General features: G+C 45.6%; 1 protein-coding gene across 8 annotated transcripts in view; it reads right to left on the bottom strand.

The window, feature by feature from the left end:
• The window catches only part of PRRC2B (proline rich coiled-coil 2B), a 71135-nt gene that overhangs the window by 31116 nt on the left and 17238 nt on the right, over positions 1 to 22781 (bottom strand). For 6 of the 8 annotated variants that reach the window (XM_056538568.1, XM_056538570.1, XM_056538571.1 and 3 more), the window contains exons 2-14: positions 19778 to 19947; positions 19007 to 19184; positions 17605 to 17707; positions 13668 to 13740; positions 13386 to 13553; positions 7608 to 7852; positions 6792 to 6919; positions 5659 to 5807; positions 5480 to 5570; positions 4142 to 4337; positions 1552 to 1879; positions 656 to 819; positions 78 to 312 (exon numbers count right to left, since the gene is read on the bottom strand). In XM_056538568.1, the coding sequence (XP_056394543.1) occupies positions 78 to 312; positions 656 to 819; positions 1552 to 1879; positions 4142 to 4337; positions 5480 to 5570; positions 5659 to 5807; positions 6792 to 6919; positions 7608 to 7852; positions 13386 to 13553; positions 13668 to 13740; positions 17605 to 17707; positions 19007 to 19184; positions 19778 to 19892 (2173 nt within the window). In that variant the 5' untranslated portion in view covers positions 19893 to 19947. Of the gene's footprint in view, positions 1 to 77; positions 313 to 655; positions 822 to 1551; positions 1880 to 4141; positions 4338 to 5479; positions 5571 to 5658; positions 5808 to 6791; positions 6920 to 7607; positions 7853 to 13385; positions 13554 to 13667; positions 13741 to 17604; positions 17708 to 19006; positions 19185 to 19777; positions 19948 to 22781 lie in introns of all 8 variants that reach the window. The other 2 variants (XM_056538569.1, XM_056538572.1) reach the window with 2 other exon arrangements.

Below are 22781 nucleotides of genomic sequence, written 5' to 3'. Positions count from 1 at the left end.
TGCTCAGTACCAGGGATCAAATTCTGAGGTTCATCTACAAACCAGGATGATATAGTAGTAAAATAATAAGTACAAACCTGGCGGATGTATGGAGGAAGGATAGAAGTCTACAGCACGACCCTGAGTCATACGGGGATCCATATAGGAAGGCATCATCATCCAGCGAGGATCAAACCCCAACATTTGGGGGTGATGGGAATAGAAGGGCCGGGGGTGGTTGGAGTGGGTGGATGCCACATAAGCCTGTTGTTGTTGTTGTTGCTGCTGCTGCTGCTGTTGTTGTTGCCATTGCTGCATCTTATACAACTGCTCCTAAGGGCACAAAAAATTTAACTGCATTACATCACCGCAAACAGTCCGTACAGACATAAACACATATCACCACATATTAGTGCAAAGATAAATAAAACATTTTGCAGGTGCTCCGGTGGGCTGGAAAAGGTGGATACAGTCCTAGGAGACTCTTTCCTAGGACTGTATCCACCTTTTCCAGCCCATGGGAGCACCTGAAAGCTGAACTAATCTATGCAGGAAAAGTCATCAACTGCCGAGCCGAGAAGTTCGTGACGAATCGAATTTACTGTAAGTTGGCTCATCTCTAACAGTGACCTCACCAGCAGAATAGTGAGTACAGCTCTGGAGTATGTTCCATTACCTGCTGCTGCCTCTGGAATCGCGGTGGGATGAGTTTCTGCTGCTTGACAAAGTCCTGAACTGGAGACACCGATTCTCTGCAGTCGTCGTCACTGCTGCTCTCACCTCTAGGAGCTGCTGGAGGCTCCTCGTCTATATACTCGGAGGGAGATTCCTGGGAGTAATCTAGAGAACAGGAGAAGTCTGTTCTGTTAAAGTGTATCTTCACTTAAAAAGTTTCCAATTGGTTCTCACAATATTGACTACAGATGTTTTTTTCTAAGACACCACAGACATAACACAATAAATATCCTTACTCTGTGTGTTAATATTGCTATCAAAACATAGCAGCTTTCACCCAAAAAACAGCAACTAAGGCTGCATTCACACCTCTTTAACGTTACGGGTGCCGGATCTGGCTGGGGGAGGGGCAAACCGGGCTCTCCCGTACCCCAGCCGGACCAGCGCTGAAATTCATTTACTTTAATGAGCCGACCGGAGTCAAATGGTGACTCTGGTCGGCTCATTTTGACCCGTATCCGGTTTTGTGACCGGACCTAAAACCGTAGTATACTACAACTCATCTTCCTTCATGTCAATGGAACTGATCTGCAATACCACAGAGGACAAGAGTGGCTTATTTAGGGGAAAAAATCCTGGATAACCCCTTTAAAGGGGTACTCCACTGGCCAGAATTAGGTAGTAAATGTTACGAAAGCTGTTTTCGCGCTGCAGGGGTCAGCCACACCCTCTTGTGCCATTACAGCCACGCCCTCTCAGTGAAAGTCTATGGAAGGGGGCGTGAGGTCACGAGGGGTTTGGCCGACCCCTGCAGCACGAAAACAGCGTTCAGAACATTTACTTCCTAACTCTGGCCAGTGGAGGACCCCTTTAAGCTTTTGTCCCATATGTTTGTACCTCGTCGGAGCATCTGTGTGTTCTCCTGAGCGCTGCCTCGATCTGAGACTGGAGATCTGGGATCCTCATTCTCTTTGTTCTCCATACGTTTAGGAGTTTCGCTCCCGGATTTAGGGGCCTGTTTGGTCTTCTGATCCAGCTGTTTGAGTTTTGCAGCACAGGCAGCTAACCGTTCTTCACGAGTCCGCCGCTCTTCCTCCTCACGCCGCTTGCGAGCTCGCTCAACTGCTTCCGATATTTCTGAGGTCGCAAACTTCTGCCTTGAAGGAGCCTTCTCTTCTTTCTCCTCAACAGATGGCTGTCGTAAGACTGTGGCTGGAGCGGCTTTCTGTATGAACATCAAAGATAGAAGTTATTAACTCACAAAAGTAAACCACAAAACCAAGTGTGCTGCTAAAAGATATTAAATCTGATTAATGGATTTTATGTCACTATTGATATGACATAAGTTATAAACCCCACTTTGAATTATTAAAACTATGGCTCCTATATACAAGAATATAACTACTATAATACTTTCTCCTATATACAAGAATATAACTACTATAATACTGCTCCTATATACAAGAATATAACTACTATAATACTGCTCCTATATACAAGAATATAACTACTATAATATTGCTCCTATATACAAGAATATAACTACTATAATACTGCCTCCTATATACAAGAATATAACTACTATAATACTGCCTCCTATATACAAGAATATAACTACTATAATACTGCTCCCTATATACAAGAATATAACTACTATAATACTGCTCCTATATACAAGAATATAACTACTATAATACTGCTCCTATATACAAGAATATAACTACTATAATACTGCTCCTATATACAAGAATATAACTACTATAATACTGCTCCTATATACAAGAATATAACTACTATAATACTGCCTCTATATACAAGAATATAACTACTATAATACTGCCTCTATATACAAGAATATAACTACTATAATACTGCCTCTATATACAAGAATATAACTACTATAATACTGCCTCTATATACAAGAATATAACTACTATAATACTGCCCCCTATATACAAGAATATAACTACTATAATACTGCCTCCTATATACAAGAATATAACTACTATAATACTGCCTCCTATATACAAGAATATAACTACTATAATACTGCCCCCTATATACAAGAATATAACTACTATAATACTGTTCCTATATACAAGAATATAACTAATATAATACTGCTCCTATATACAAGAATATAACTACTATAATACTGCCCCTATATACAAGAATATAACTACTATAATACTGCCTCTATATACAAGAATATAACTACTATAATACTGCTCCTATATACAAGAATATAACTACTATAATACTGCTCCTATATACAAGAATATAACTACTATAATACTGCTCCTATATACAAGAATATAACTACTATAATACTGTCTCCTATATAGAAGAATTTAACTACTATAATACTGCTCCTATACACAAGAATATAACTACTATAATACAAGAATATAACTACTATAACACTGCTCTTATATACAAGAATATAACTACTATAATACTGCCTCCTATATACAAGAATATAACTACTATAATACTGCCCTTTTATACAAGAATATAACTACTATAATACTGCCTCCTATATACAAGAATAACTACTATAATACTGCCTCCTATATACAAGACTATAACCAATATAATACTGCCTCCTATATACAAGAATAACTACTATAATACTGCTCCTATATACAAGAATAACTACTATAATACTGCTCCTATATACAAGAATAACTACTATAATACTGCTCCTATATACAAGAATAACTACTATAATACTGCTCCTATATACAAGAATATAACTACTATAATACTGCTCCTATATACAAGAATATAACTACTATAATACTGCCTCCTATATACAAGAATATAACTACTATAATACTGCCTCCGATATACAAGACTATAACTACTATAATACTGCTCCTATATACAAGAATATAACTACTATAATACTGCCTCCTATATACAAGAATATAACTACTATAATACTGCTCCTATATACAAGAATATAACTACTATAATACTGCTCCTATATACAAGAATATAACTACTATAATACTGCTCATATATACGAGAATATAACTACTATAATACTGCTCCTATATACAATAGAACTACTATAATACTGCTCCTATATACAAGAATATAACTACTATAATACTGCCTCCTATATACAAGAATATAACTACTATAATACTGCCTCCTATATACAAGAATATATCTACTATAATACTGCTCCTATATACAAGAATATAACTACTATAATACTGCCTCCTATATACAAGAATATAACTACTATAATACTGCTCCTATATACAAGAATATAACTACTATAATACGGCTCCTATATACAAGAATATAACTACTATAATACTGCTCCTATATACAAGAATATAACTACTATAATACTGCTCCTATATACAAGAATATAACTAATATAATACTGCTCCTATATACAAGAATATAACTACTACTATTATACTGCCCCCTATGTACCCGCTGAATAACAAAACCCCCATTTTCTCCCTACCGGGTGTTCAGCTACAGCAGCCCAGCTGTTGGCTTTCCGTGGAGGGGTGTGCACAGGCTCCTGCCCCCTTCTGGTTGGGCGTGGATGTGCCACTTGATCGTTCCACACCTTCCCCTCCTCCGCAGGGTGCTTCCCTTCAGCGCTGTCAGTGGCGTTAAAGGAAACCTGCCGCTGCCTCCTGCAGTCCCAGCCATTCCTGAAGAACCAATATAATCAATGATATGATCTAGAGCAGAGTGTGTACGTACTAATAGAGGGCGGGATCAGCGCCAATTCTAAATTTAGGGATAAAAACAAACTATAAGTGAATACATATAAAATGGTCTCACACTGTGTCGCTCCAGCTGTTGCAAAACTACAACACCTAGCATGCTTAGACAGCAGTTGGCTCTCTGGGTATGCTGGAATCTGTAGTTTTGCAACAGCTGGAGGCACTGGGGTATAGTCCAGTGGTCTCCAAACTGTGCCCCTCTACCTGTCCAGGCATTCTGGGAGTTGTAGTTTTCGAACAGTATGAGGCACCCTGGTTGGCTAACACTGGGGTATAGGGCAGTGGTCTCCAAACTGTGCCCCTCTACCTGTCCAGGCATGCTGGGAGTTGTACTTTTCGAACAGCTGGAGGCAAACTGGTTGGCAAACACTGTGATATAGGGCAGTGGTCTCCAAACTGTGGCTCTCCAGCTTTTGCAAAACTACAATTCTCCACATACTGGGAGTTGTAGTTTTGCAACAGCTGGAAGCACTAAGGTATAGTCCAGTAGTGTCCAAAAGGTATCCCTCCAGCTCTTGCAAAACTACAATTCCCAGCATGCTCGGACTGCCGTTGGCTGTACAGGCATACTGGGAGTTGTAGTTCTATAACAGCTGGAGGCATTAGGGTATAGTCCAGTGGTCTCCAAACTGTGCCCCTCTAGCTGTCTGGGCATGCTGGGAGTTGTAGTTTTCGAACAGCTGGAGGCAACCTTGTTGGCAAACACAGTGATATAGGGCAGTGGTCTCCAAATTGTGGCTCTCCAGCTTTTGCAAAACTACAACTGCCAGTATACTGGGAGTTGTAGTTTTGCAACAGCTGGAGGCACTGGGGGTATAGTCCACTGGTCTCCAAACTATGTCCCTCCAACTCTGCCTTTGGCTTTGCTTATGTCAGTGTTTCCCACCCAGTGTGATTCCAGCTGTTACAAAACTACAACTCCCAGCATGCCCGGACAGCCGTTGGCTGTACGGGCATGCTGGGAGTTGTAGTTTTGCAACATCTGGAGAGCCACAGTTTGTGACCACTGATTTAAATAAACAACACAGCAGGCAGCAAGTAGCAGCCAAATAACTGGCCAATCCTACCATTTACTCCTGTTGTCCTTCGGGGCGTCATCATCCTCCTCATCTTCACTGAACTTCAGCTTCTCAGAATAATCCACTTCATCGTGAATGCCTGAAATCACCGGGGGAACCACAGATTAAGGCCGATCTACAGCAGACCCCTAATCCGCAGCCCCCTGGTAATCCCCCCCGACACATACCCGCCCAGCCGTCTTCAGCGTCATTGTCCAGGTCATCCAGTTCTTTAAGATCTTCAGCGTTTATAATGGTGGCTCGGGGGGCCCTCTCCGGTTGAGGGCGCTGTGACCGCACAGGCCGTAATCCGCCACCGCTCGGCCTGATCTCTTTTCTGCTCGTAACACAAGGAAAGGACACGATTATAAAAGAGGCGAGAGGTGGACAATGTGGACTAGGGCTGCACGATTTGGGGAAAACGTGCGATTATGGAGGGAAAAATTGTGATTGCGATAAAATAAATGTTGAAATCCCCCAATTTCAAGTCTATCACCCCCCTCCCCCAATGTCACATATCCCCCATTAAAGGGGTACTCCGCTCCCCAGTGTCCGGAACATTTAGTTCTGAACACTGGGTGCAGGCTTCCGTGGTCAACCCGCCCCCTTGTGACGTTTCACCACGCACCCAGGACGCCACGCCCCGCCCTCTCAATGCAAGTCTATGGGAAAGGGGCATGACGGCCATCACACCCTTCCCATAGACTTGCATTAAGGGGGCGGGGCGACCACGGAAGCCCACACCCTGCGCTCGGAACTAAATGTTCCGGACGCTGGGGAGTGAAGTACCCCTTTAATGTTGTGCCGCAGATCCTGTTCTCCTCCATGCAGACCGGTGTCTTATGGGACTTACAGGACTTTCCTGCTCAGCCAATCCCTGGTGGGACACATGACACGGCTGTGACCACTGATTGGCTGAATGGGAAAGGTCCTGAAACCAGCTGCTTACCGGGATACCGGGACCATAAGGAGGAGAATGGGATCTGTGGCAGACTTACGGGGACCGGTGCTAGGTGGGCAGGTTTTATTAATAATAATAATAATAATAAATATATATATTATTTTTTTCTTCATGCCCCTGTTATTACTTAGGACGGTGTTTTCTTATTAGGGTGCCTCTAGCTGTTGCAAAACTACAACTCTCAGCATGCCCGGACAGCCTTTGGCTGTCTGGGCATACTGTGTGGAGGAGTTTTGCAACAGCTGGAGGCACCCTGTTTGGGAAACACTGACTAAGTATTTAGATTTGCGACATAGCGTGCAGCACTCATATAGACGACATAGGGCAGGGCGGAGTGCACAGGAGCGGGGGTTCACTCACCCTTCTTGATTGTTCATCTGATATTGTCTAAAGGGTACGCGAGGTTCAAGGCGAGATTGGGAGGAAAGGACGGGGAAAGAAGCTCGATCCGATGTCCCAGCTGGTTCTGCAGGGTGCTGAGAGCACATCTACAAAGACAACAACGGGGGATTTATTACTGGATCTACAGTCATTGTGTTGTGTATGTTGGGCACAGGTCAGCATTTGTGTAGACGTTATCCAAAACTCAGTAGTTGGCATGAATTTGTCATGTGCGCCTAATGTGCAATGTGGGATCAGTACAGGATAAGTAATGTAATGTATGTACACAGTGACCTCACCAGCAGAATAGTGAGTACAGCTCTGGGGTATAATACAGGATATAACTCAGGATCAGTGCAGGATAAGTAATGTAATGTATGTACACAGTGACCTCACCAGCAGAATAGTGAGTACAGCTCTGGAGTATAATACAGGATATAACTCAGGATCAGTACAGGATAAGTAATGTAATGTATGTACACAGTGACCTCACCAGCAGAATAGTGAGTACAGCTCTGGAGTATAATACAGGATATAACTCAGGATCAGTACAGGATAAGTAATGTAATGTATGTACACAGTGACCTCACCAGCAGAATAGTGAGTACAGCTCTGGGGTATAATACAGGATATAACTCAGGATCAGTACAGGATAAGTAATGTAATGTATGTACACAGTGACCTCACCAGCAGAATAGTGAGTACAGCTCTGGGGTATAATACAGGATAGTCACATGACAATTTCAGACATGTTGTAAGCCCCTAATGAATGACATTTTGGATATTAGTACTTACAAAAGCTGGCAGCATGTCATGGTAGGTAGGCGGGTGATAGGCGTTTCCCATGAACTGTGAAGCCCCTTTTCTGGTGGGCTGAGCCGGGCGCAGTGAAAGCTCCTTCTGGTCACTACTAGTTTGCGCTGTGGAGGGGGCGCTATCTGCAGGAGCAGTGGATTTGCTGCCCGGCTCAGTAGGAGAGACGGTTGGAGAGATGCCACCGGTAATGCTTCTCCCACCGCCCTCCCTCCAGCTGGTGACATCTGTAACGGGAGCATGAAACAGGGTTAAACATTAAGATTCCAACAAAATCCAGGAACACAGAACTGCACAATAAGCACAAAATATAAAGCAAAACTAAACTAGACAGACGCTCCAATGCTGCAGACAACTGGCAGCGCCCGGGACATCCAAGAAAACATTTCTGCACTTTTGTCTCTATGTGACGGATCTCTGCTTGTCATTAGTGAGTGGAAATATACATATGGTGCTTACATTGAAGGTTTTACATCTTATAGCTGAGTTACATTTGTATTGAGTCAGAACAATCAGTCACTTTGAGATAAACAGCGCAGTTAAAAATGTATCATCATCGAGTCCAATCTTAAAACGACCAACAACCCCTCAGCATTGAAAAATCCCTGATCTAGGAAGAGCTAAACATAACAGCACCTCCAAAGATCAGAGTAAGGCCACGTTCACACGTCGGAATGTTCATGCCAGATTCCACATTGGAATTCTGCACAGAGATTCCACTGCAGCAGAGTCCAGTTGAATTCAATGGGATTCTGCCGCGCTGTGCACATGGAAGAATTTCCAAGGCAGATGGTTCCAGCAAGGAAAAAATTCCATTATCGTGCCCACAAAATGACACCGCACGGAATGCATAGCCATCTACGAGATGGCGCATTCCTGTGCGGTCCTAGGTCCGGCATAATCTGCCCGCAGACTCTGGTATTTTCTGTAGTGTGAACATTGCCTAACAAGACTGCAGGATCAGACTACGCATGGTCTGTCTGTAGTCTGTAACCATGGAGACACAGGACCCACACACTATAAAACAGTAGGAGACTTATCATTAAGATTCGCAAATCTGCTGCACTTTTAAATGCATTGGAAGGGTTCAAAAGCCGCTGGAGCCGGCGCCAGGAGCTTGTGATGTCATCGCTCCCGGTGTTCCCAGGTATCAGACCCCCCCCCCCCACAATACTGCAGTACATTAGAACTTTTCTGCCCTAAGGCCACGTTCACATGGCCGCCAACGGTCGGAATGTCTGCCCAGAAAATACGGACAGACACTCTGCACATCTGAATGTTTCAGCAGGCGCTAGGACCGCTCGGAAAGGAGCTGTGTCAGACGCCAATGCATTTCTGAGCGGAATCTGCAAACATAACAGACATTACTATTCCTTCTGCATACAATGTGTGTGTACAATGCAGTAGAAACACATTGAAATCAATAGGACTCTGCTGCAGAGGAATGTCCGTGCGGAATTTATTTATTTTTTTTGGTGAATTTTGTCATGTGTACATGGCTTAATACAGGATTTCCAGCATGTGCTGCATATAAAGGTCATGTTGCATGCACTGACAAAGTCCCTGTCTACCCATTTGTCAGCTAATCTATTTAGGTAGGATATCCATTGGGCTGGAAATACTTCTACTACTAATCTAGGAGATTTTTTTTTGTACTCACCGTAAAATCTCTCTCTCGTAGCCTTCATTGGGGGACACCTATACTGATGGGTATATGCTCTTGCCACTAGGAGGCGCCTACACTAGGAAAAAAAGTCTGCTCCTCCCTGGCAGGATATACCCGCCCACTGGAAGTGAAGTCATCCGTTTTGTCAATCAGTAGGAGAAGCCAACCAAGAAATATGTCCGAAAGACCCCAGAAAAGAATCCCGGATAAAAAACCCACAACCGAAAAAGATTATCCCAACAAAATAGAAGAAATGGGTGGGTGCGGTGTCCCCCAACGAAGGCTACGAGAAAGAGATTTTACGGTGAGTACAAAAAAAAAAAAATCTCGTTTTCACGGTCGCTCTTCATTGGGGGACACCTATACTGATGGGACATACCAAAGTAGTCTCCTAGGGTGGGAAAAACAACCAGAGAAAGGGAAACAGTCCAGAGACTGAACCCGCTCGACCATAAGGCCTGCAAACGAGATCCCGGGCAGAGACAACAGAGCCGGAAGGAATAAGGCTGAAAAGGGAGCAGAATGCCCTGAAGAGGGGCATCCCGGAACACCGGAGCGACCGTCACCTGGAAGATGTACACCTGTAGAGTAAGTAAACCCAACGTCCGCGAAACTCTCCGGGTGACAAACTTCTAGTTCTAGACAAGAATAAGTGCAGTACAGAAAGACCGCCCCACAAACGGGACAGCGGAGAAGTCAGGGCAGGAGAGCTAACCTGCCCGAGACCACAACCATACCTAAGGCCCAAAGAACCAGAAGGGCCAACCTAGAAAAGAAAACACGCCTCCAACAGAGGAGAGAGCCAAGTCTGTATGAGCAGCAGTAGATAACCAAGAAAAAGGAAGAGAGCCAGGCAGCAAAAGTGCACAGCTCAGCAAAAAACAAGCGCCCAGCCAGGTACCCCACCTATATAGAAGAGGGGGAAACAAGGGGAGGTCGCCATGAAACCCAGGTCCAGACCATGCCAAGCTCCCTGATCCCCGTACCCCCTGTGGAAGGGGGGTTATCAAAGTGCGCCAGGCACTATAGGAGCAGAAAAATGCCGCCCAAAGGTAAGGGGGCAAAGGACTGGGTGGAGGTAGACCCCAGGAACCCTGCAACAACATATCAAGGAATGGAGGAGCTAATTTGAATCCTGACTACGAATGGAAGTAAGAAGCACACACCCCCAAAGTGTGAGGAACACCTCAGCATGGTGTAACCCTAGACCAGAAGGGCGTCAACGGTGCCATTCTGGTCATTTCCTAGGCAACAGAGCCGGCGACTGAACCACCCTGCACAGGAACCTAGGACAGATACCTGGGAGCATGGAGGGGGCCAAACCGACTGTCGCCCCATCATGCCCCATGCCAGAGCAGAGGAGTTGGATTGCCTAAACCTGTGGAAGATTACAGGAAGGCCTGAGGCACACCCCACAGAAAAAAGGTGGACTGTACACGTGCAGAGTGGCCTAGCATATGTAGGGACACAGATACAGTTACCGTACGATTGAGGGGTACCAAGACTGCAGACACAAAAGAAACCGCAGACATTCAAAAGTCCGGCAGCATGGAATCACAACCATGCCCCTAGCAGGCCAACGCTGCACCCTTAGAAAGGGGAACAGAGCGCTGCTCATTCTGTGAAAGTCTATGGAACCTGCAAGAAATGCCCACACCCCAGCGCCAAATGGTGCCACACACCAGGACTGAAACCACAGAGACTCTTTGGAACTTCACCTGGAAAAGGAGTCACCAGACTGTAACCGCAGGGGCGACAAGAATGGGGAAGGTGACCTGGTGGGGGAGAAAACCATGAAGACAGTGTCTGCTATCTGGCATAGGGACCATGGCCACACCGGGTGCTGTAGACAGAATCACAGACAGAAAGTGGGTTACCAGCCTTCAGCTGTGAGAGTGGCAGGCATGTAGGCAGGAACCTGGTAAAGGAGGGAACCCCGCAAACCAGTATGTGGTGTATTGTATTGGGCTCATGGAGCAACACTGGGAGACTCATCTGTAACAAGTACAATGCCAGGCGCTGGATAAAAGGGGACAGCCAGATAGGCAATCACTGTGCCCCACTGCCACATGTGGGAGGGAGGGGAGGCCTAGGAGCCATAGATAGTATCCCTGCCACAGCAGTGGGGTACCTTGGCAGTGGATAACCTGAACTACCGTCAACAGTGTGGCAAGTGTATGGTAGTGGACTCAACATAGTAGTAGTAGTAGTAGTAGACCATTCAGCAACCGTTGGGTGACTGGCGGACCTGACAGAGTGTCCTTAGCGTCCGCCAGCAATGTGAAAAAAAAATAAAAATAAACTCTTGCAAGGGCACCCGACCAGTGTCTTGCCTCGGTAGGGAGGGACTGGAATTCGTCCGTGGGCATGACATGGCACTCAGTCCTAGACACTGAATATATCACCGACAGTTTCCAAGGGATCGAGAAATCCCTGGAAGTAACCCGCGCATATTTTCCCTGACAGAGTGAGAACCCTGCAGAAAATAGATACGACAGAGGCATACCTCAACTGACAATGTAAATAATCTAAAGCAGGCCACTGTACAGGGTGACTGAAAGAATAAAGCGGCCACAGATTTCGTCCCTAGAAAAGGGACCCTGCAAATATTAAACTGATAAAAACAGATGTGACAGGCCAAGGCAGTAATAGTGCTTGGTTGCCACAAGGGGGAGCTCAAGAAGCAATGAAAAATCCAGGGCGCAATACAATTGATTGCCACAAGAGGGCGCCAAACCACACCAAATTGTCTGAGCGACCAGTGGTGAAATGCATTTAATTTTTTTTTAAACTTCGACAGCGCAGCCCACCGAGAAGGGAGGGCGCGCTGGAAGAACACCGCCCCTAGAGCCGGCCTCAGACTAGGAGAAGCACGGGGGGGGGGGGGGTGTGGGAAATGATGGTGATCGAGGGTGGACGACTTGTGGTAAGATGCAGCACCCGGCCGCATGATCTGCAGCCATTACAGGAAGGGGGCTGGGGACCAAAGACCCACTGCCTGTGGCTGTAGGTCTCCGGTCAGCCCATGAAGAACATGGCTAGGACACTGTGCCTGGCCGCAATGATAGGAGTAAGCGGGATGGTGAGCCCACACTGAGAACGCAGTCAGCCTGGTGGGACCAGAGACCCGCTGCCTGCAGCTGTAGGTCTCTGGTTAGCCTAAAAAATAACGCGGCCAGGACACTGCACTGCCGCACAAGAGACCCACTGCCACAGAGACTGAAACTGGGGCAGCGACATAGAGTCTCCGTCCGGTAATGAAGATAACGTAGCCAGGGCACTGTGCCTGGCCGCAATACATGTGTAGAGATGCGTGGCCCGAAGAGGGGGGAGGGAAGGTTCACCGCACTGTCCCCACAAGAATAGCACCAGAGGCCATGAGGGGTCAGGCAAAGCACAGCCACGTGAAATGGCAGCTGAGGAGCTGGGCACATGAGAAGAAGGGGACCCCTGGGAGAGGGAGGGAGAGGGGGGTTGTAGTACATACTCACCCACGGCTCCATCTTATACTCACCCTGAAGTCTTCCACCAGCTTATGGCCACGCTGCATCATACCAGGCTAAGATAGTGGGGCGAGCAGGGGCAGTGGGGGACCCGGAACCAGGGTACAGCTTCCAGGCGCTGGCTGTTGGAGATAAGGGGCTGACAGCCCATACTCATGTTCTGTGCCCCTTTGTCGCATATGGGGGAACAGGTAGTGCCTGAACCCCCACCTGAAAAAGGGAAACAAAAAGGAGATAAAAACCTAACTAAACATCCCTTAATAGAAAATAATTTTAAAAAGACCAGGTCTGGGGAGCTCCCACTCCTGTGTCTGCCTCCTACTGACACAAGCTAAAACGGATGACTTCACTTCCAGTAGGTGGGTATATCCTGCCAGGGAGGAGCAGACTTTTTTTTTCCAGAGTCAGCGCCTCCTAGTGGCAAGAGCATATACCCATCAGTATAGGTGTCCCCCAATGAAAAGCGACTGAGAAAAAAGGCTCAAAACTGATACAGACAAGAACAATAGAGGTGAAGGGCTCATTATATACACAGGTTTGGGGTAAAGTGGGGGAAGGGAAGACTGACAAGAAAACGTTCAGAGCGGTTACCGGGAAGCAGGGCGAGGGGCTTACTCTGGGGGCGGAGGCTTGGTCCGGGCCCATACGACGGATCTAAGACGTTCTTTTCTTTGCCAGCCTTGTCTTGCTCGCCAGCTGCTTTCAGCGTTGGAAATTCCTCGGGAGAGAAGGACAACAGTCGGCTTGAGCCCCTTGAACCTACAAAATAGAAAGAGCAAAAAGGATGGAGACCAGGGCAGGTAATAGAATGTATAAAAAAAAGGCAATAAAAGGTCAAGGCACTAAGTGTATAATGGAAGAAGCGTCACTCACCACCTTCGTGTCCTGCTGGCTTTCCGTTCAGCTGAGCCCATGACTTTGGCCCACCTGGCACTAAATTTATATTCTGCAAAAAAGTAAAATAATAATAATAAAGTTGTCAGGATGTAAATTGCACGAGTTGTAGTTTTGCAACACCTGGAGACTCACAGGGTGGGGTGAGGGGGTCACTTACTTACGACATAGGTCACGAAATTAGTGTATAAGCAGAGAACTAATGAAGGAAAATAACAGTGAGCGCAGCAGAGGATCTGCAGAATATCTAATAATCCAACTGATGTGGCAGTAGGTCTATTGATACAGTAATTATTGGATTTCTTGACCTGCATCCCTTAAAGGGGTACTCCGCTGCTCAGCGTTTGGAACAAACTGTGCTGTGGAGCTCGTGACTTCATAGCCCCGCCCCCTCAGTGCAAGTCTATGGGAGGGGGTGTGATGTGACTTCATGAGGGGGCGGGGCTATGATGTCACAAGCTCCCGGCGCTAGCTCCAGCGTTTGGAACAGTTTGTTCCAAACACTGAGCAGCGGAGTACCCCTTTAACTTTTGGGTCCTGTGTTATCTGCAAAACAAGTGAATGATTTGTATTTTTGAGGGTTTTTCTGTGAGAGTTAAAAGATGGGGAATCCCTAATGCAGACCCTTTCCCCCGTCCTCACGGAATTAACCTATGTGGGGCACATCCCCGACATCTCCACCTTTATTCTTCAGAATAAGGAAAGTAATGAGAGCGTATGCCTGACACCCGGGGGAGTAGGCCTCTGGGTGTTGGTAGAGATTACTGTAACCTTCTGAGAGCGCCAAATGCAAAACACAAGATAAGAATAAAGTTCCCACCAAGGAGAAGGAATAAATTGCCAGCTGATGCCTAATGGAGGTAATAGTATGAACCCCAAACGAGAAATTAGCGTCCACCGATCCATAGTAAAACAGTATTTTATTAACACGAATGCAAAGACTGTACATAAAACCAAAAAATAAAATCACATAAAATGGAAAGTGCTATTAGTGGAATCTGACAAAAATGGGTCTCTGCACATAACAGAAGGGCATGAATACATAAAAGGCACGCCATGACACTGACTACTCCCTAATAAACAAGGTTAGTACTAGAACTGCAGGTATGGTACTAACCTTGTTTATTAGGGAGTAGTCAGTGTCATGGCGTGCCTTTTATGTATTCATGCCCTTCTGTTATGTGCAGAGCCCCATTTTTGCCAGATTCCACCAATAGCACTTTCCATTTTATGTGATTTTATTTTTTGGTTTTGTGTACTGGCTTTGCATTTGTGTTAATAAAATTCTGTTGTACTGTGGATCTGTGTACGATAATTTTTCGTTTGGGGGTTCGTATAGTTTTGACGTAGATCAGTTACGCATGGGAACGTTTTTGTTTCTTTCTAATGGAGGTAGTAGTAGCAGCCGCCGCCTAATGAAGGTAGTAGAAGTAGTAGCAGCCGCCGCCTAATGAAGTTAGTAGAAGTAGTAGCAGCCACCTAATGGAGGTGGTGGTGGTGGTAGTAGTAGTAGTAGTAGTAGTAGCAGCCGCCGCCTAATGAATGTAGTAGAAGTAGTAGCAGCCACCTAATGGAGGTGGTAGTAGTAGTAGCAGCCGCCTAATGGAGGTGGTGGTAGTAGTAGTAGTAGCAGCCGCCGCCTAATGAAGGTAGTAGAAGTAGTAGCAGCCACCTAATGGAGGTGGTAGTAGTAGTAGTAGCAGCAGCAGCAGAAGCTGCCACCCAATTGTATGTGGTAGTAGCAGCAGAAGCAGCTGCCTAATGAAGGTAGTAGTAGCAGCAACAGCAGCCCCATAATGGAATTAGTAGTAGTAGCAGCAGTAGCCCCCTCCTTTAGGTAGTACCCCAGGCAATTACTGCACTACGTTCTCTACAAAACGTTGCCGCTTCCCTCCCCATTCTCCCATAATGAACATTGTGTTCTATGGAAAAGCCTGCGACATTCCCATCACTCGGCTTCCTCCATAGCGTTACACGGCTCTTATAGGTCTCTTATAGGTGCAGTGGAGAACACAGGAAGATTTATCAAATACTGTCCAGAGGAAAAGTTGCTGATTTGCCTATAGCAACCAATCAGATCGCTGCTTTCATTTATGAAAAGGCCTGTGAGAAACGAAAGCAGTGATCTGATTGGTTACTATGGGACAGGTTTTGATAAATCATCACAGAGTGACCCAAATGTCACATACTCCTCTATAGACCACCAAGTTCCAGAGGGGAAACGGGGGAAGTGGAGCGGCAGAATTTAATTAGGCACCATAATGCAGCTAGAGGTACATAGGCAGCAGGTATCGCATTTGGTACCGGGGACCTTTGCACAAGTCTCCACTATCGTTCTGGTGTCGGTCACATACAAATACTGGTATCAGGGCATCCCTAATTTAGCCCCCCACTAAATGGTAGATCAGTGTTTCCCAACCAGGGTGCCTCTAGCTGTTGCAAAACTACAACTCCCAGCATGCCCGGACAGCCGAAGGCTGTCCGGGCATGCTGGGAGTTGTAGTTTTGAAACAGCTGGAGGTACCCTGGTTGGGAAACACTGATCTAGATATAGCCAAGGAAAGCGCACAGCTGTATGCTCCACTCCCCTCTTCCCTGCATGAGATGAAGTGCATTATATGTCTATGGGGGTTGTGTCCTGCAGAGAGACAGAGGTCCCAGGAAGACGAGGTGTGGAGCGCTATACAGTGGTCCCTCAAGTTACAATATTAATCGGTTCCAGGACGACCATTGTATGTTGAGACCAGAACTCTATGGAAACCTGATAATTGGTTCTGAAGCCACCAAAATGTCATCCAAAAATAGGAAAAAGTGAGGATTAAAGAAAGATAAGTAGATAACTAATATATAGATAAAGCAAATCCTTACATATAAAAGTAAGAAAGATCTGCTGGAGCTGTAATCACTGTCTATGTAGAGGACAGGAGCTTCTTCAGGGTCCTGTACAGAACACACAATGTCCTAAAAAAGTAACATGGAGCCGCCCTCACCTGGTGTCCAAAGGAGCAACTAACCCTGGCACAGGTAAAGAGTACAGAATATGTAATACCTCCCTGTACTGTAGGGGGCACTACCAGACACCAGTCAGTGCATACACTTCAGTAAGGCTGGGTCCACACTACGTTTTGTCCCATACGGGAGCGCATACGGCAGGGGGGAGCTAAAAGCTCGCGCTCCCGTATGTAACCGTATGCGCTCCCGTATGACATTCACTTCAATGAGCCGACCGGAGTGAAACGTTCGGTCCGGTCGGCTCATTTTTGCGCCGTATGCGCTTTTACAACCGGACCTAAAACCGTGGTTGACCACAGTTTTAGGTCCGGTTGTAAAAGCGCATATGGCGCAAAAATGAGCCGACCGGACCGAACGTTTCACTCCGGTCGGCTCATTGAAGTGAATGGCATACGGGAGCGCATACGGTTACATACGGGAGCGCGAGGTTTTAGCTCCCCCCTGCCGTATGCGCTCCCGTATGGGACAAAACGTAGTGTGGACCCAGCCTAATACAGGTAAAGAGTACAGAACATGTAATACCTCCCTGTACTGTAGGGGGCGCTACCAGACACCAGTCAGTGTATACACTTCAGTAATACAGGGGTTTTACCAGTGAATGCCTATTCTGATTGGTCGGTTCTTCCGGCCATTGTTTCACAGATCTGGACTGTCTGTAACATTGTATGTTGAGTCTGGTTTCAAGTTACAATGGTCCAGAAAAGACAAGAAAAGTCCATTATATGTTGAAACTATTGTAAGTTGAGGCCATTGTATGTAGAGCAGCGATTGATAAAAAAAAAAAAAAGAAAAAAAAAAAAAAGACGATTGTGGACACTTGTTCTCTACTGGAACGGTTCATAGTGAAGAGGTTAAATTGAAATGGATAAGGAATGACCGAGCAATATACAGTGTGGCCCCTCACCTCCGGACTGTTCACTGTGGTTGGCTTCTGTAAATTGGAGACAGACTTCGGCAAACCCTGCTGCGGCAGCGACTCCTGCGGCTGAGGAGCTGTCACACTGGAACTGCACGACAAAGGGGGAAAATAAGGAGATGAAGAGTAACTCCCACCATGTAACAAAAAAATTTTTCTGTCCCTGCCTATTGCCCATCTATCCCTAACCCCATCCCTGTCTGTAATTTTTTTTTTTTTACCCCCTTAGAAATATATTTTTGTCTGCCTAGTAGTGTGCTCACTTACCAGGCAGACTTCTCCAGCTGGCGCAACTTCACTGATGCCTGCTGGGGGAACAACTTTCGCCCTTAGCTCATCTATGCTGTGCTCCCGTCAGGAGCACGCATCGATGAGCGGCCAACAGCAAAGCAGGCTGCCCTGTGGTCTCCTCCGCCTTGTTTAGCAGTGTAATGTTATCCAGGGAGGAGGAGTATAGGAGCTTCGCCCAACTGCCGTGCTCACCGCCGAGACCCGGGACCGAAACAAAGTAAAGGTAAGTGAAATAAGACCTCACTTAACTGTACAGGACATGTACAGTCCTGGAGCATCAGCGCAGCACTGGGATTCAGTGCCGCGCTGCCTCCAGAATGTACATGCAGGGGCGGGCAGCTGCGAGGCCAGGCAGCCAATGAGCGCAGCCCAGGAGTTCACATTGATCTGCTCAGCCGTTCTGATTGACAGGCAGGGAGCGAGCGCAGACTGACTGAATTAGGACCGATTGCCCGGCCGCCATCAGTCCGAATTCAGTCGTGACGTCACGGCAGGCTGCAGTCAGCCACTAGTGGCCGGTTTTCAAATATAAAATACAATATTTTAAATAAAAAAAATAATAGATGTATATTAGAGATATATTGTAGAACATAAGTACTACAACATATAAAAAAAATAAAAAAAGGTTAATGACAGTGCCCATTTAATGCAGCAATGGTAGAATTAGGGGAGTGTGAGGAAGACGAGACAACATTGGGACAGTTTCATATCACTCATTACTGTTTACGTCAAGAAACTGGTAAATATTTTGTGTGCCAAATTTATTCATTTGCTTTAGACGCTATTTGCAACGTGTCAATATGGAGGGGAGGGGGTGTCATCTTCTCTGCAAAGAGGCTTGGATTAAAATGCAACAAAATTGTTGCAACATTTTTTTTCCACTAAATTCTCGAACACGTTGAGTCAAATAATGAGGTGCTGCGAACCGGACAATCTACACCTGCAGCGGATCCACTGAGATACATCTGGGACATTCTTATTGTCTAGTTCAGGTTACACAGACATAAATACAAAGATGCAGCTTTACTGAAATAGTCAAATATTTAAATTCGCCAATGACACCGCTCCACCACTAAGGGGCGCTCTGCTCCGAACTCACCTCTTTTGGTCTGGATGCTCTTGTTTGTTTGCCCATCCTGTTCCGTCTTTGGGCACTATAATAATATTGGGGTCGTTTCCTTTGTTCTCAGATTTCAAGCTTGGCAAGTTTGCAGGAGGTGGCATACGCCGAGCAGCGGCAACTTTCCCAAGACTCTGTAAGCCATGTCTAGGTATAACTGGAGGAAATATAAAAACAAATAAGTTAAATACATAAAAAAAAAATATATATATATACACACACACTATAAAATATATGTGTGTGTGTGTGTGTGTGTGTACACAAACCGGACCCCACTGTTATCCCCTCTTCTATTCAAATTAAAGAGGTTATAAAACAGAGCTGTTCTAAAAAACAGCGCCACTTTTTTTCTTCAGGTTGGGTGTGGTATTGCAGTTCATTTCAATTAAGTGGGGCTTAACTGTAATACCACGCACACCCTTAGTACAGATGTGGCGCCGTTTTTTGAAAGAAAGTGGCCATTTATATAATTCCGGATAACCCAGCAATCTGATTGGTTGCTATGGGCAACTGGCCTATTTTTCCCTCCGCACAGGTTTAAAGAAATCTCCCCCACATGTCTTTCAAGAACAGCGCCACCCCTGTCCACGAGCAATAACTGCAAAACCAAACACAACAGGCGCTGATTTTAAAGAAAATGTGGTACATGAAGAAATAGAATGCGCCCCCTAAGGTGAAGTCAACAGACAGAGGGTCACATGATCTCCCCCCGTATACAGAGTCATGTGTGTATTATACCCTCCCCCTCACCTGTGGTTCTGACGGCTTCTATTGATTTCCCTTTATACTTGTCAAACAGGTTGAGAGACGAGTACTTGCTTTTCCCATCCTTTCCCTTGGATATCTGCCCCAAACGATCGGACATTGCGATGAAATGTCATCTAGTAGGGAAATTTTTCTCTGCGCCTCTCCCGATCTGCCTGTGAGCGAGAAAGAATCGTAAAGCGATAAGTAATGTGACCCTACCAGCAGAATAGTGAGTGCAGCTCTGAAGTATAATACAGGATATAACTCAGGATCAGTACAGGATAAGTAATGTAATGTATGTACACAGTGACCTCACCAGCAGAATAGTGAGTGCAGCTCTGGAGTATAATACAGGATATAACTCAGGATCAGTACAGGATAAGTAATGTAATGTATGTACACAGTGACCTCACCAGCAGAATAGTGAGTACAGCTCTGGAGTATAATACAGGATATAACTCAGGATCAGTACAGGATAAGTAATGTAATGTATGTACACAGTGACCTCACCAGCAGAATAGTGAGTACAGCTCTGGAGTATAATACAGGATATAACTCAGGATCAGTACAGGATATGTAATGTAATGTATGTACACAGTGACCTCACCAGCAGAATAGGGAGTGCAGCTCTGGGGTATAATACAGGATATAACTCAGGATCAGTACAGGATAAGTAATGTAATGTATGTACACAGTGACCTCACCAGCAGAATAGTGAGTACAGCTCTGGAGTATAATACAGGATATAACTCAGGATCAGTACAGGATAAGTAATGTAATGTATGTACACAGTGACCTCACCAGCAGAATAGTGAGTACAGCTCTGGAGTATAATACAGGATATAACTCAGGATCAGTACAGGATAAGTAATGTAATGTATGTACACAGTGATCTCACCAGCAGAATAGGGAGTGCAGCTCTGGAGTATAATACAGGATATAACTCAGGATCAGTACAGGATAAGTAATGTAATGTATGTACACAGTGATCTCACCAGCAGAATAGTGAGTACAGCTCTGGAGTATAATACAGGATATAACTCAGGATCAGTACAGGATAAGTAATGTAATGTATGTACACAGTGACCTCACCAGCAGAATAGTGAGTACAGCTCTGGAGTATAATACAGGATATAACTCAGGATTAGTACAGGATAAGTAATGTAATGTATGTACACAGTGACCTCACCAGCAGAATAGTGAGTGCAGCTCTGGAGTATACTACAGGATATAACTCAGGATCAGTACAGGATAAGTAATGTAATGTATGTACACAGTGACCTCACCAGCAGAATAGTGAGTACAGCTCTGGAGTATAATACAGGATATAACTCAGGATCAGTACAGGATAAGTAATGTAATGTATATACACAGTGACCTCACCAGCAGAATAGTGAGTACAGCTCTGGAGTATAATACAGGATATAACTCAGGATCAGTACAGGATAAGTAATGTATGTACATAGTGATCTCACCAGCAGAATAGTGAGTACAGCTCTGGGGTATAATACAGGATATAACTCAGGATCAGTACAGGATAAGTAATGTAATGTATGTACACAGTGACCTCACCAGCAGAATAGTGAGTACAGCTCTGGGGTATAATACAGGATATAACTCAGGATCAGTACAGGATAAGTAATGTATGTACACAGTGACCTCACCAGCAGAATAGTGAGTGCAGCTCTGGAGTATAATACAGGATATAACTCAGGATCAGTAATGTAATATATGTACACAGTGACCTCACCAGCAGAATAGTGAGTACAGCTCTGGGGTATAATACAGGATATAACTCAGGATCAGTACAGGATAAGTAATGTATGTACACAGTGACCTCACCAGCAGAATAGTGAGTGCAGCTCTGGAGTAGCGGATCTCACGGTGATTTCTTATACATCTCCATTACACCGGTTGCAGGAAACAATATTTATAGTAACACGGGGCTCCATGCCTGCGCCTCCCACATACACGCCTCTACTACTTCATGCCTCGGCAGCGCATAAAACACACAAGTATCTCAGGAATGACAGGCAGTCGGGGCAGCTGCCGCTTCAGGAAATTCAGCCGCTTCCAGTCACTACAGGACTTCGTATAAGAGCGGCTGCTATACTGTAATGAATGAGGCCAAGATCATAAAACATATGGGGGGGGGGGGGGGGGGGGGGCGCAAACTTTACAATTCATCTAGGAATACTTAACGGGGTTATTTAAGATTAGAAGAACAGAGCTAATTTGTTCCAAAAACAGCACCAGCCTTGTCCTCAGGTTGTGTGTGGTATTGCAGCTTATTTCCATTAAAGTGAATGGATGTTTTAGGAAGGAATTCGCTCTGTTCCTGAATAACCCGTATAAATAGAATTCACAAACAAGTAGCAATAGTCGTACATTACATATCACGTGTGCACAGTACAAGTCCATTGGCAGCAGTGCATGAACAATCCAAGTGAGCGCGCTCTATACTCAGCACCTAGAGACCCCACCAAGAGCAGAGAGATGATGTATAGACGCGCCGCCATCCCGCCCGACATATAGACGCGCCGCCATCCCGCCCGACATATAGACGCGCCGCCATCCCGCCCGACATATAGACGCGCCGCCATCCCGCCCGACATAGACGCGCCGCCATCCCGCCCGACATATAGACGCGCCGCCATCCCGCCCGACATATAGACGCGCCGCCATCCCGCCCGACATATAGACGTGCCGCCATCCCGCCCGACCTATAGACGCGCCGCCATCCCGCCCGACATATAGACGTGCCGCCATCCCGCCTGAGCATCATCTCTTTGCTTCGGGTGCTCAGCATAGGGCACGCTCACTTCGACTGTTCAGGAACGGTTTAGACATAATAGGGTGTTGTACGACTATCCTAAGCATTTCTACATAAACACTGAAGTAAAACAGTAAGATGTGCGCCCCGGGTAGGTTTTATCTAATTTGCATGGTGCAGGGTGGGAGACCACATTACAGGTTGCAGACAGGACTGAACTGTGGTGAATTTTAT

Source organism: Hyla sarda, chromosome 9, assembly GCF_029499605.1.
Source record: "Hyla sarda isolate aHylSar1 chromosome 9, aHylSar1.hap1, whole genome shotgun sequence".
NCBI lineage: Eukaryota > Metazoa > Chordata > Amphibia > Anura > Hylidae > Hyla > Hyla sarda.
Note: the sequence above shows the minus strand (reverse complement) of the source record. Positions and strands in the feature narration are given on the sequence as shown.